Source organism: Azolla caroliniana, unplaced genomic scaffold, assembly GCF_043228905.1.
Source record: "Azolla caroliniana isolate FFs.n. ecotype wild unplaced genomic scaffold, voAzoCaro1.0.p SCAF_1, whole genome shotgun sequence".
In the NCBI taxonomy this organism is placed as follows: domain Eukaryota; kingdom Viridiplantae; phylum Streptophyta; class Polypodiopsida; order Salviniales; family Salviniaceae; genus Azolla; species Azolla caroliniana.
Genome location: NW_028230436.1, coordinates 225,577 through 240,149, shown reverse-complemented (window position 1 = coordinate 240,149; position 14,573 = coordinate 225,577). Strand labels below are relative to the sequence as shown.

General features: G+C 36.1%; 2 protein-coding genes across 4 annotated transcripts; both read right to left on the bottom strand.

Moving 5' to 3' along the window:
* Positions 1 to 133: 133 nt before the first annotated feature.
* LOC147868063 (histone-lysine N-methyltransferase ASHR1-like) lies at positions 134 to 6,169 on the bottom strand. 2 transcript variants are annotated; one of them, XM_087314790.1, is made up of 15 exons: positions 5,997 to 6,169; positions 4,531 to 4,676; positions 3,484 to 3,618; positions 3,326 to 3,380; positions 3,087 to 3,205; positions 2,382 to 2,470; positions 2,208 to 2,289; positions 1,726 to 1,830; positions 1,549 to 1,633; positions 1,359 to 1,481; positions 994 to 1,100; positions 853 to 922; positions 616 to 679; positions 361 to 506; positions 134 to 316 (listed from the first exon to the last, which is right to left on the bottom strand). In XM_087314790.1, the coding sequence occupies exons 1-15, from the start codon at positions 6,100 to 6,102 to the stop codon at positions 309 to 311; spliced, it is 1,440 nt and encodes a 479-aa protein (XP_087170916.1). In that variant the 5' UTR covers positions 6,103 to 6,169; the 3' UTR covers positions 134 to 308. The 2 variants fall into 2 exon arrangements, with proteins under 2 accessions (XP_087170916.1, XP_087170927.1); XM_087314801.1 differs by lacking the exons at positions 4,531 to 4,676; positions 5,997 to 6,169 and adding an exon at positions 4,202 to 4,307.
* Positions 6,170 to 9,249: 3,080 nt separating this feature from the next.
* On the bottom strand, positions 9,250 to 11,842 carry LOC147868062 (protein STAY-GREEN homolog, chloroplastic-like). 2 transcript variants are annotated; one of them, XM_087314764.1, is made up of 6 exons: positions 11,339 to 11,842; positions 11,015 to 11,191; positions 10,695 to 10,862; positions 10,328 to 10,379; positions 9,986 to 10,083; positions 9,250 to 9,873 (listed from the first exon to the last, which is right to left on the bottom strand). In XM_087314764.1, the coding sequence occupies exons 1-6, from the start codon at positions 11,624 to 11,626 to the stop codon at positions 9,628 to 9,630; spliced, it is 1,029 nt and encodes a 342-aa protein (XP_087170890.1). In that variant the 5' UTR covers positions 11,627 to 11,842; the 3' UTR covers positions 9,250 to 9,627. The 2 variants fall into 2 exon arrangements, with proteins under 2 accessions (XP_087170890.1, XP_087170900.1); XM_087314774.1 differs by having other exon boundaries at positions 11,342 to 11,840.
* Positions 11,843 to 14,573: the final 2,731 nt, after the last annotated feature.

Genomic DNA, 14,573 nt, shown 5'->3' with positions numbered 1-14,573 from the left:
ATGATGAGATATTTTTGTATGTTTAAAAATATGTTTTATGGTTTTAAACAATGTGAAACATACTAAATTTCTAAAAAAATTCTGTTTAAACAATTTTAACATTCTAAAGAACTGTAAATGAATACAAGTTGGACAGCTGAAGCTAGATCCCACATATATACATTGCCACATTATTTCTCTACAATAATATCTTTCTTGATGTGTTGAACTAAGAAACTATTTAAAGGTTTTTCTCACCAAAAAATGAGCTGTGACTTTCATAAAGAAAAATAGACATGATTCCTCATATGGTTTTCCAAGAGAAAGCTTCAAAGTTCTCACTAATTCAACAGACTGGTTTTCCAAGTGATGTCTGTTCACCCAAAAGATGATGAGCTGTAGCTTCTGCCTCTTGTAGAGAAAGTTTCAAAGTTCTCACCAATTCTGCATTGTGTCCATGTGTGTGTTCCAGGATTCCAAGAGCTTTTCTATATGACTTAACAGCATTTTTAATATCTTCGAGGTACCTAGAACCAGTTATGTGCTTATCAAGTGATCGAAATAAATCTTTAGAAATACAAAATCACAACAATAATGTTTAACGTTGATAATTTCAGAAACGATATTTTAGTGTACCATTCAAGCTTCCCACAGGTGTATAACTGTAGCCCAAGTAAAGGATGGTACTGCATGTACACTCCTGTACACTAACCTTGTTAGACAGTAAACCATGTTACATAACATGTACTAAAATTAAAATTAACATCGACACTGCTTATCAGGGTGATCAAAACTGATGATGTGGAAATTTCTTGAAATCTGATATACATCATATTCAAGAAATTATAGTGGTGTCTCAGATAGAAGGCCTACTTCTGTAGGATGGAATGGATTTACGACAATAGAGAAGTGCAGATGACCAATCCTCCAAAGACATGCAGACCTGAAAAACACATTTAGTTTCAGAATGAAATACAGCAACATACGAAGATAAAGTAGATTGAAGGGACACACCTTTATCAAGTTGTCAAAAGTTTTAATCCTATATAGAGAATCTGTTTTGACCACCTGTGCTTGGCGCTGATCAAGTTGTTCTAATGCATATCTTGCTTCCAAGAAATCTAAAATGCAATCAAGGTCCACAAACAAAATGGAGGAAGAGCAACTTGGATTTAAAACAATGTTTTCATGAGTTTCTTACATGTTCCACGTCTCCACATTACTTTTATCAACTAACATAAACTTGGTAACATTTATATGTAATGCATGAAGTTAGCAAGCTTTGTTCAGATGTTTTGCTGAAACATAAGCATTATATGGAATAACCATGACAATACGGACAATACACATGTTATACTTCCAGTGCACAATGTGGATACTTCCTGAAGCAATAAGCCTTGTAGCTTGTTGAAGTAAGACATTACATTCCTCCATTTCCTTCAATATCATGTGCTTGTCATGCTTTGCACTGCATGTTTGGCATAACATCCTCTCAGTATCCCCTGTATTTCAGGATAAAACTTAAGGATGTGGAATGGAGTCTTGTAAAATCTACAGTGAAAAACATACCTGGAACTGATAGAAGTAGTCCTTCGCACTTTGAGCACATAAATCCCTCCATACGTGCATCTTCCATCATGCCATCAGGATGCATCTGCACTCAAGTATAAGAAATGTCTCAACCTGTGCTTGACAGCGAGGACAGGTTGACACCAGACGCAGTACCAATATAAGAAATGTCTCAACCTGTGCTTGACAGCGAGGACAATCACAATTAAAGAAGTACTGTTCTCTCAAGCTTTTCTGCCGTGTCACAGTGATTGAACCAAGCTCCACATAACTGACCATTACCTGGATGGCAAATCAAGCAGCATCAGCCTTCACCTAATTTAACCTTTCCCTCAACTTTGAAGTAAGCAATGTAATCTCCTAGATTGACAAAAGATTGTGTTCCAGCCTACACATTCTCATAATTGGGTTCTGCAGGACACCTTCAATGAAAACAAAATCAATATTAAAAGAAATCCTAGTGTCAAGATATTACTCCAGTGACAAGGGTGAGAGTTTGAGGTTGTGTTATTTTTTAATAATATCGTATATTACAGAAGGGAAATCTCAGTGTGAGATGTGGCCCTTTTATTAAAAGGACATGGCCAACAAGTTGCCAAGTGGCTAGCCATAAGACAGTTTTTTAAAATACGCCCACATAACACACTACTTCATTGTACCTCAGATCCTTTGCTGATTGGCTCAAGCGCCCGAACACTGGCTCTCTTTCCTTCAAACATGAGGATACAATTTGGAAGACAACTGAAATATTGACCATCAGTACCAAGCATCAAAGCAATATTTATATTAGTAACTGCAAATAGTACACACATAGAAATAAAGATGTCACTTACCTATGATTGATAATCGAAAGTACAGGATACAGGCCAGTGCCCAAAGGTCTTAATTCTCCATCAAGTATAGTGTGGGCATTACATGCTAACTGCAACAAGTTGAAGCAGTTATCAACACTAGGGAATGTTTATTTACAATGTCTATCAGTTTCTCACTAAGTTTATCTCATATGAATTTACTATTGTAAATTAATAGCTGACACGTGATAGTTTTCTTTGATCTCAGTACTGAATGCAGATCTCTCTTGACTTGTAGCGCCTTCACAAGAGCTGTACACTTACATACAGGAATTCAGGCAACTAATTCCAAGGGATGGCGTTTCCTTCTATCCATTAACAAACGGCAAATTGAAACACAATGCAACCCTAGAATTATTCTCTTGGTCAATTATTCACAGTACACGGGGGCTTGTCTTAACTACCTACCATCATTACCTCAACAATTCTCTGTTTGCTTGATTATACTGTGCTAAGATGACTTATTTGATCACGGCTTCCTCCACGAAATAGTATACAGATTACTTGGTTAGAAGATATAGAGCATCTACTAGTTAAACCATCAAAATAGCATACTGATATTATTTAGTAGAAGATATGGAACATCCACTACTTAAACTATCCGTAGTGCTTATTTAGCTATTAGATTTTGATATCCGTCAGAAACTTTACAGAAGTTAGGAGAACTTGGGTACAAAATTTCCATACCCTGCAAAAATTTTGAGTAATTTTTTTGATTTCAACATCCTCCTCCTTGTAAAGTGATTTCACGATATTTGCCATTTGGGCGTATAGAATAAGTTGCTGCTCAGGTACCTTATCAAAATCTGAAATCTTCAACGATAAGGTACACAAAATGTATGACCTGAAAATCATTAACTCAGTAATATTACACAGCTCATAGTTTTATATTTCTCTTAACCTTCCTTAAAAGCAGTATTGGATACGTGTAGGCAAAGCATCCACAATCTGATAGTTATCCAGATTATCCAGACTGACAGACTGGACATGTTCATGACAATAAATACCTTAACATTGATATAATGCTGCTTTCAAAGATAAAAATGATCATCAGAGAAAGAAGGATTTTTTCCTCCTTGTGAACCTTGTTCTGTTGCAAGTGCCGTTTGATAAGTATCCTCAGCATCAATCTCAGTGATGATGTCAAAATTTGCCCCTTTTCTTCCAACAGAGCAACAAAACATTTGCATTCATACTTGTGGATCGGCCATTCTTGTTTCTGCAGCAAAACAAATACCATATTAACTCTTCATAACATGCAAAACAACATCCACAAGGAGAAGAAAGGAAATGCCCATGTCACCAAAATCACGAGCATTAAGGATATTAACATGCAAAACAACATGCACAAGGAGAAGAAAGCAAATACCCATGCCACCAAAATCACAAGCGTTAAGCATGAAGAAAATAGAAGCAGACATCTAAACATAAAACCAACCATAGCATGAGTACCATATTAATTCTTCATAGCAAACAAAACAACATGCACAAGTAGAGGAAAGGAAATGCCAACGCCACCAAAATCACAAGCATTAAGGATTTTAATTCACATGAAGAAAATACAAGTAGACATTATGTACCTAACGTAAAACCAACTGTAGCATGATTTATTATACATCATAAATCTAAAAGCTATGGCTCTGAACATTTGTTTTACACAACAAGCCCGGTACAAGTATTTTAGATGACAATATTACATTTCAGAGGAACTTAATACTCACACATCGCTGGATTCCCTGATGATGGTCTTCTGGTATTTTTTATCTTAGAGAAGGTTTATAACTAGAGGAAACCATGCTTACTGTGTGATTTCTTTAGCATTTGAGCATTATAGACATGTGACTTCAACATTACTCTTCTACCACCAGTCGGAGGCTCCATATTAAAAATGATAGCATCCTCAGTGGCAACAAAAAGAGATTAGCCACTGGTCACCGGTATGACAGCTTGTACACAGAATATGCCCTGCTGCATAAGTTGTTTTTGGTAATTATAATTTCTGTTCCTCAACATAGATTTATATAGGTACACCCAGCATGCAAAAGAGAAGGCAACTTATCAAGAAAATTTTATGTATCATGAAAACCACTTGATTTTCAAAATAACATGAGCTATGTCTGAGAATAAGAACCTGACAAGTTGTGCTGCAATAATGAACCATTCTACAAATTGCACATCGTTTGAACTTAGAACCTTCTTTGAAGCATCCGTCGCACCTTTTCTTCAAATCATCATTCAATACACTTGCATATGGGCTTTGTTCTAGTAACAACTCTCCTGCATTAATCCGGCAAGTTATAGCATTAACAGATATGCATGTAGAATGAAAATAAACTTTTTCTTCTTTCCATAAGTAATGCTTCGTACATTATGCATTGAATAATTTCCACGATCACTTATCACAGAATGAAACAACGAAGCACATAAGGGATTCTTCTACAAATTTGAGGTATACACAATCCTAACTAATATCCTGTACTATAGCTAAAGATTCATTTACTTCAAGAATAGGTGAATATATAGTGCTACAAAATAAAGAATAAATAGGTATAATCCATGTGAGAAAATGTCCTTGCAACTGTGAACAAACATATCATAGCCATTTCCTTCCGTATGTCAGACTATCCATCACACACATTGAGTTTTGTAGAGATCAAGTCCACATTCATAGAGCAACATTGTAGTTTATATTGACAAAATATCAATTGCTAAGAAACACCATGATCCATAATTCATCAGTATCATGTTCCTATTGAGGGGCACACACACTGCTAATGTCTCACTATCGAGATGAGATCAGACATCACAAAAGAGGAACATAGAGAGTGAAATGGTATGCATCTCCAGGTAGAGAGAGACTGTCTCAAAGGCAGCATGTGCAAGAAGATATCATTAAAGAATTCAAAGGTCAGAATACATCTCAAACATGTGATTATGAGGTACTATACCAAACTGACAAGGTGTTGGAATTTCAGCGTTGGGGAATAATAACTTCATCAGAAGGATGCACTCTTTCATCTAAGTTGTAGCATTATTTCTGAAGTAACATCCCAATGGTTTGGATGTTTGTATATTCAAAACAATCTGGTAATTTCAAGACATTTCACAAATAGTGCAATTTAAAATTACACAAAAAATAGGGTTTTCCAAGCATTTCTTTCAAATGCATTCCACAGGAAACACTAGTCTTGGCCATTCTATACAAGTTGCCTTTTTTGTTATCATCGGACTATTCTCAAGGACTGCTATAGTTGGTTGAGGTCTTTGAATTTAGACAATGGCCCTTTCGTACTTCATAAATAAGCTTATTTTCACATCAGTGCTCATACATGTATATTCATACAATACATATGTAGACAAACATACATACATGCACATACATACATACATACATACATACATACATACATACATACATACATACATACATACATACATACATACATACATACATACATACATGCATGCATGCATGCATTCATACATAGGCATACACCTTGATGTATATATACGATAAATACATGTGCAGATATATATACATGTATGTATCGAGCACATAGCTCATGAACAACAAATACACGCACAAGAACACGTTACCTCGTGAGAAATTTCTTTCAGCAAAAAGACATCGTCCTTTCCCCGGAGAGAAGCCCAGACGGAATCCACGCTGTTTCAGGGCTTGGCCAAGACCATTATCCTCCATCCCTTCCTAATAATCGATTACCCAAAACTCAAAGCAAACAAAACCTTCAACCTTCCTCTTCTTCGTAGTGAAGGCCACGTAGGGGTATTCTGGTAATAAAAAAGAACTTGATCGGTTTTGCTTTGGAATTATTTTTGGTATTTTGTTTTCCTCTTGATAATACGAATATGGGTCGGTAATGATCTCGAAATAATAACTCTAGTGGCACTGCGTGGAAAATCAAAGGCTTTAACTATATAGTCTTATCTCTCATATTGTTCAAACATTATAATCAATGGCCTTACCTACAGAGTCTTAACTCTCATCTTGTCCAAACATTATAATAAACGACAATGGTTGCTTCTAGGTTTTAAGAATGTAAGTTTGCTATGTTCAAACGTGGAGATTTGGATGGGCATACATAGTTGCAAGAAGGTATACATTGACTAGACATATTAGGAGTGGTTTCTCCATTTTTGGCACTTCCACATTGTAAGGTCAACTTTGAAGGGAGATCAATCTCATAAACAATTCGACAAAAAAAGAGTTCAAGCCCATTGGTACATTGCCACTTTACATATATTATAAGTCATAACTAAACCTTATATTGTGACTTTAGCTAAGCCTCTTATTACTAGTATGACATATGTTGTGTTTCTTTTCAAAATAATTCACCTTTGATTCAAGCTTTCCTACATAACACATATAATAGAGCTTAGAGAGCATCATAATCACGTTATGAGATTTTGTCTATCCACTTTATATTTGGGTATTCACTTGAGAGTCTACTTGTTCACATGTCTAACATCTATTGATATTTGGGCATTCACAACTAAATTTATGTTGGGTCTCTTTACATATAATTGTCCTTAATTTTTTTTGCATGTGTTATGTTTAGCCACAATCCATACCATCTCTCACTCAACCATGGATTGGTTCTTGGTTTTGGTTGTTTGTGAGGGTTGTACCAATGTCTTCCCTATTGCACCCATGATAAGCAATATAGGATTACATTATGCCCCTCACAATATATGGTTTGATCAATTACAAAACCATCTCGAATAGCCAAAACGATATTCCAAATCTTGTTCATTACAACAAAAGAAAGACAAAGATAATGATAGCTCTAATAGATAAGCGAGACACCAAATGCCCCTCCCAAAATGCTACAGAACAGGTTTAGGGGAAGAAGAGGGAAATCAAGCTCATTGTTCACTTAAATAATATGCCACAATTGAATTAAGTGATGAAACACAATGAATGGCCTTCCTTTACCCTAGTCATAGACTATCGAATTCTAAGAGTGCGTAATTGGTTTGAGAAACAATGAATCATTAAACCACTGGTACATAAAACGCGTAATTGTAAGAATACTTAAGATGCCCCAAATGCATTATCGCCAAGTGACAAGAGGTGGAACAACCACAAGAACCTCCGACCCTAAATACGGGGTGGAAGAATGAGAGATTGAGAAGAAAGAGAATCATTAAATGTAACTTCTTAATTGATCAAGGTGCTCCTTGGGCCCAAAAAGACTCCCAATTTGTACAAAATAAATAAGCGCAATTCTTGTAAACAAATTTCCCCTTATTGTCTTTCTCCGTTTTTGCTCCAAGAATTAATCGTAGTCTCAATACATGGTATAGGGGTGGTATGTATAGCATGGCTTTGCCATCCAAAATGAAGAAGGGAATGATGTAAAAAAATGCAATGGTAGAATGCCACGCAAACACACTTCACAAACTAGTGCCAATTTGTGACAACTATCACGTGCTTCGGAATAGAGATTGAGCATCTATTTGCATATGGAGAGAACATTGTTTGAAGTCACTAATTTGGAGGGATGTTAAATCCGTAATGGAGAAAATGAAATAACAGATGTAGACATATGATCATATAAAAAGAAAAGACATACACAAATTTCATAGTGGAAAATAACTAGGGTTATATATAACAAAGAGCACATAGGTTAAAATAAAGAAGAATACATATAAAATTTTAAGAAGAATATAACAATATCTTATGAAGTCCTTAGATACTTAGTCACTAGAGATTTGGTCAACTATCTTTTGAATTGTGGTTGGTGTGTTTCCAAGTTTGAATGAGCGGAGCCATATATTGCCATTACTCAAGCAAGGTATACATACATATATGCAAATGCATTTAACTAAAATTATGATGTTCGGTTTAGTTTAGTCAACGCATACCCTTATATTCAGCTTTTCCATGGGAACCACCACAACAAATAATATCTAAGTAGCCTATACCACTTTGTCTCTCTTGAGCATGAAAGCACACCATTCTCTCTCTTTTAATTTATCACCCAAGTTAATTTGTCGTCATGAACTAGGCCCTATCTCATAAATCACAATCAACCACCCAAACATAGTTAACCTCATCATAGGTAGAATAGGTACATGTCAAGGAACAAGCTTAGTTTATTACATGTGGGCTTCTAAAGGTTCACTACGTACGTCATACGGAAACTTTACCTAATTTAAAATACCCATGTCAGAAAAGTGAGTTCAATATATTAAACGTTGAGATTTCCACTAGATACATGACATGTCCACTCGTAGGTCATACCATCATTGTTATTTCTCATTGCCAAATATGTACATATAGCAAATGGTACATCAATTGAAACATGCGACACATACAATCACATTACAATGGGGTCCACCATCATTGTTATTTCTCATTGCCAAATATGTACATATAGCAAATGGTACATCAATTGAAACATGTGACACATACAATCACATTACAATGGGGTCCACAATCAAATGTGGACACACAAATATAAATTACTTTTGAATCGTCCTTTTTAGTTAAAGTTACCTATTTAACCAATTCACTATATTTAAAATCTTAAAAATAGAGGAAACTCACCGCACTTTGGCCATTACTTATGGCGACATTAATTTAAAACATTAAACTATTTTATTGGAAGATAACTTCAATCTAATGTTCCATTAGGACGTTACTCATAAATGCTTTGATTTATTCCTTGATATAACAAAGTTCCTTGACACATCTTTGATTGAAGGTTGCAAAAAACTGTGATGTCCCTTGTGAATTTTCCGCCTCTATGTTTTTTATACGTCACTTAGAATCTCTGATTCAAAGTCAAATAATTTGGTGATCACTTGGAAGAAAGCATTTACTTTAAGATTTGTAAGGCAATGTTTAGGCAAAATAATATACAATGGAGATATAGTACAATAAGTTTGTTGCAGTTCCCTTCGGACTTTGCTTTGAAGATACCTAGTTTAAATGCATGGTGGAGAGATTTGGGTTATAGTCTATAGATTACGGTATGTAGTATTATTTGTTTCCCTTAAAAATATTGAAATGGTGGTTTTCCAAGTCTAATAATATTTACAGAACAATATGCAGAAGTTAAAACATCGGATAACGGACCAAAGGAGCATAGAATATGTATAGAACACATATATATTGTGGTTACAAATAAATGTGTGGTGCATAGTGAGACTAGTTGCGTTTACATTTGATTGAATTACGACGACGGTCTCTCAGGGGGTTTCATTCTAATGGCGGGCTTGACGTATCCCCAATGGAAGTGTCAAAGTCCATTGACCAATTATAGGAGTTGCTATACAGATTATCTTTGAAAGAAGCTGGGAGTGGAATGACATTCCCATGTGGAGAACAACAATCACATGTAACTTGGCACCTCATGGGTGGTATCTGCATCGCACCATATTTGGCATGATTCTCCTCCATGCCCATGCCCATGCCTTCATGCATGTCTTCTTCTGATGGTGCCCCCTGCAACCAACCATTTAAATTCCCACCTTTATGGACCACAATTAGAGTAAAAGCTATCTTTAGCATCATCACAAGGTGCTAAGCTTTCTTCCTTCTAATGATGTTCTCTTACCTTGCAAGCTGCTTCTCTTAGGGGTCCCCAATATTCGACGCGATTGAATTCCTCCATGTTTGAGTGGAAGTATACCCACACTGAAGATTCTTCCAACTCTAGAGATAAGAATAAAAAAAAGAATCCATCGTCAATCTCGTGATTAAACACGAAAAGCATTTAAAGTCAATCAGCACCACTTTATTTGCTCCTAAGTTACACCTATTGAAATCGTCAAACATCCAATTTGCATTCCTCTAACAACATCATCGATTTAACCAGCAAAATTTGCATTGTTAAACTACGCTCCATTGGTAATTACGGCTCTAAAAAGTTTAAAAGTAAAAACAACGACGGAACTACCTGGGTGGTTCTTGAACAATGTCTCGTCGCCATGCCTGAATGCCTCTAGAACCTAATTAGCAAGCAAAATTAAGCATGATCAAAAAAATCCCCTGTTGGATCCAAAATCAAACCATAATGTATTGAAATGCAACAAAAAGCCCGTGAAGGTTGAACGTTTAATGTGATTTCAACATCATGGCAGGGCGGGCGATGTAGGGGAGGGGAGGAAGGAAACACAGATTAGCAAGCGCAGGGGGTAGTATAATTTCAGAGCATATCCTAGAGCCTAGGTAACCAGAGAATACCACAGGTCGTTTCAGTTTGCGTAAATCATTTAGTATAAACAAAGACAAAGACAAAGACAAAGACAAAGACAAAGACATACGACGGGGAGCTCTTTGCGGAAGATATAGAAGCGAAGCCTGGCGATGACATCCAGCAACCAATGACCACCGCTGATGTGACAGTGGACATGGAGAGACATGGAGCCTTGGTATTTGTTCCATTCCGCGAGGACCTCGTCCCTCTGCAATCTGCTATACCATCCTTGGATCTGCCGCCCCCGAAAATCAATCACATCAGACAGAAATCATGAGTTACTGACACAACCAAACCAAAGGACGAAGCAAAAGTTCTGTGAATGGACGGAGTAATAAGTAGAAAATTTGAATATATATATATATATATATATGGATGGTTGTAAACCTGGGGTATGTTGATGGTGTGAGAGATGGCAAGGGTGAGTTTGGCTGTGACATCGCTATGCGTGAGCGTATATGCACGGGGCATTTGCTCAGGATGCTTGTCTTTACCATCGCCCAGGAAGAGGACCTTGAGCTTAGAAGATTCGAAGATGGCGGGGCCAAACAATCGAGCAGATATCTAAATGAGAGACAGTAGTAGATCAGATCAGATCAGATCAGATGAGGGGGGAAGGGAAAACGGAGCTGCATGGTATGGGTATCAGGAAGGAATGAAGGTTGCAGTGTCTTATTTTTATACATAATATGAGAGATCATAGTCACTCACCACTGAATTAGGCGGCACAGAGGATGTGCGAGTGTGATATTGCCCACTCCTCGCAGGGATGGTGTAGAGCTGAAGGAAATTGGAGCGGAGGCGGAGGCGCGAACCTTGGAGGGAGGCAACAGAAGTAACATGATGTGGCAGATGAGAGGAGGAGGAGGAGGAGGAATAAGAGGAGGACCACATATTATTATTATTATTATTAAGAAGAGGAGGAGGAGAAGGCTCTGTTTTTAGGAGAATGCTGGCGGATGGGGCAGCCAATAATTTCCGAGTAGTAGCAGTAGTCATGGCCGACGCCTCAAAGACGGTGATGGAGGCGGCCAATATTCATTGTTTTTTTAGATGGATCTGATCTGCTGATATTCTTTCTTTAGACGATTACTTACTACTACTACTAATAATAGCAGTAACAAAATATAAGAATGAATGTGCGTGCGTGCAGAAGGGAGGAGCAGCAACGAGCGGATGTTTGATGAAAGGAAGAGAAGGAAATGGAAGGAAGAGAAGAAAGGAGGAGGAAAGACGTCTTTTCTTTTTGTTGCGTAAGAGGAGAGTTTTTGAGAAGTGTTTGTTGCGTGTTTCCTTGCCCACCTCATTCATTTATTCATTCAGTATTCCTACTTTTCGTTTTCTTTTTTACGGTGGTGGGGAAAGGGAAAGGGGGCGAGAACAAACACCACCATATATATATATATATACATATACTGTTATACATATACATACATATATATATATATATATACAATATATACAGTATATATATTCATATAAATTTTAAAACATGGTAATGACTCATGAGTGTCAAGTGAGTTAAATAAATAAAAAACAAGTGGCCCCGCCCTGCTCTGCTCTTAAAGTTGTTGCGCGGGCAGAAGAATCAATCCTCTCCCGAACTCCTCTCCTTTTCGCATATCACGTTTTTTTGTGTGTTCGCCCTACATTACTACTACCTACGGTCTACCTCCCTCCCTCCTACAATACCATTTATACATATATATATATATATATATATATATATGTATATGTATGTATGTATGTATGTACATACATATATATATATTGTGGTGTGCATCTGTGTTATGTGCATTTCACTATATAACACAGATGCACACCACAATATACACATATATTATTATACATAGTATGAACCATAGTTTCAATCATTCGTGTAAGAAATACACCCTCAAAGAATGATAAATACCATACTTTTGGATTACCTATTTATTATGAGGTAAATAAGCCTAAAAAATGAAAAAGAAAAAACAAAAACAGGGAAAAAACAAAAAAAAACACAAGAATGTTTGAATAACATTTGCATTCATTTTCCAACGTAGGAGAACGAATGTTATGCTAGACGAACACGAATTTTACGTACTATGCATGATATATATACATAGATTGAAATATTCGTATTCGTGGGGCTTGCCCCACGAATCCATACGAATACACGTAAATATATTCGTTTTATTCTTTTTTTTGAAATAAAAATAAATAAAAAAAATAGTGTTTTATTTACGAGCGAGTGAACAGTGGTCAACAGGAAGCAAGGATGCCTCACCCTACTCCCTCTGCGTGCTACTTACACCCTCGCCTCCCTCTATATCCTGTTCTCGGCCAGGACAAAATTTCTTCTTTTCAGCCTGCGTCATCGACTCCCTCTCATGCTCTACCTAATCCTACATCTTGTTGTCCACCGCAAATTCAAAGTTTCATTGAAACCCTAAGTTTTGCCAAAGCCCTAATTAATTAATTATTAATGCATTAATTGATTATTAATTAATTAACTAATATTTTCCAAGGAATTAATTAATGTATTAGTGAATCAATTAATGTTTAAGTGAATTAATTAGTTAATAGTAAATTAATTATTATATTAATGAGTTAATTAATTATTGATGTATGTCTCTGTATACATATATGTATGCGTGTGTATATGTATATATGTATGTGTGTATATATGTATCTATGTATGTGTGTGTATATGTATATATATGTTTGTGTATGTGTATGTGTATATATGTATGTGTGTATATGTATATGTAAACGAATGGTTTTATAATATTCTTAGGGCCATTTTCTATTCTCGAATACCACGAATATTACGGATGTTGAATCTCAAGAATATCACGCATGGGCTAATCTATGTATATATATATATGTATTGTCTATAACACACACACACACACACACACACACACACACACACACATTCTTCTCGGTCGGTGCTAACATGAATTTTACGTACTATACATGATATATATATATATATATGTATATGTATATGTATGTATGTATGTATGTATGTATATACATATATATGTACTGTCTATAACACACACACACACACAGATTCTTCTCGGTCGGTGCTAACATGAATTTTACGTACTATGCATGATATATATATGTGTGTGTGTGTGTGTATATGTGTATGTATGTATGTATGTATGTATGTATGTACTGTCTATAACACACACACACACACAGATTCTTCTCGGTCGGTGCTACAACACTCTCCAATTAATGACATCATTTTGTATGAAAATCTCTTCCTCCCCTTGGATAACATTTCATCCCCCTACATACAGCTCTGAAATTTGTCACATGTCTAGACAAGGAACTCGTTTCTTTGTTGTTTTCTCGAGAAGATACATCATACCGAAGTGACAATTTGTTTAGCAAAAGTAATAAATGTACGACAATTTATGTACATGGAAGAAATGTTAACAAGAAGTCTTGAGTGGGGTGCATGTGCATGAAATTTTGGCAGCCTGTCAAAGGGAAACTAAATCAATGTGGGACTTTCACGTTTTTCGATGACATTGAGATAACTACGCAATGCTTTCTGTACGAACACAACATGATGAATCCCAAAAAGTAATTAACTAACCACAAAGAAAAATCTAGTTTGGGTTGTGATAGACATCCGTGATCCATAAGATAAAGTCTTACCATCATTGTTGCCATAGGTACCAATATAGTTAAACTATGATTTAACTTTACTATTATGTCACTCGTGATACACAACCATTGATTATCACTATCTTAACATTAACATAAACTTGACATTGGAAAAAGGTAGGAAGAGTACTACTTGTAGACAATGAACACTTCGTAAGGGAGAGACAACTACCAATTAATATAAGCTTGTTCTCTCTACGAGATCTCTGTTACCAAGTTGGGCAGAAAAGGAGTGGAGAGTAAAAAGAAATATTATAAAGCTCGGGAATCCCCATTT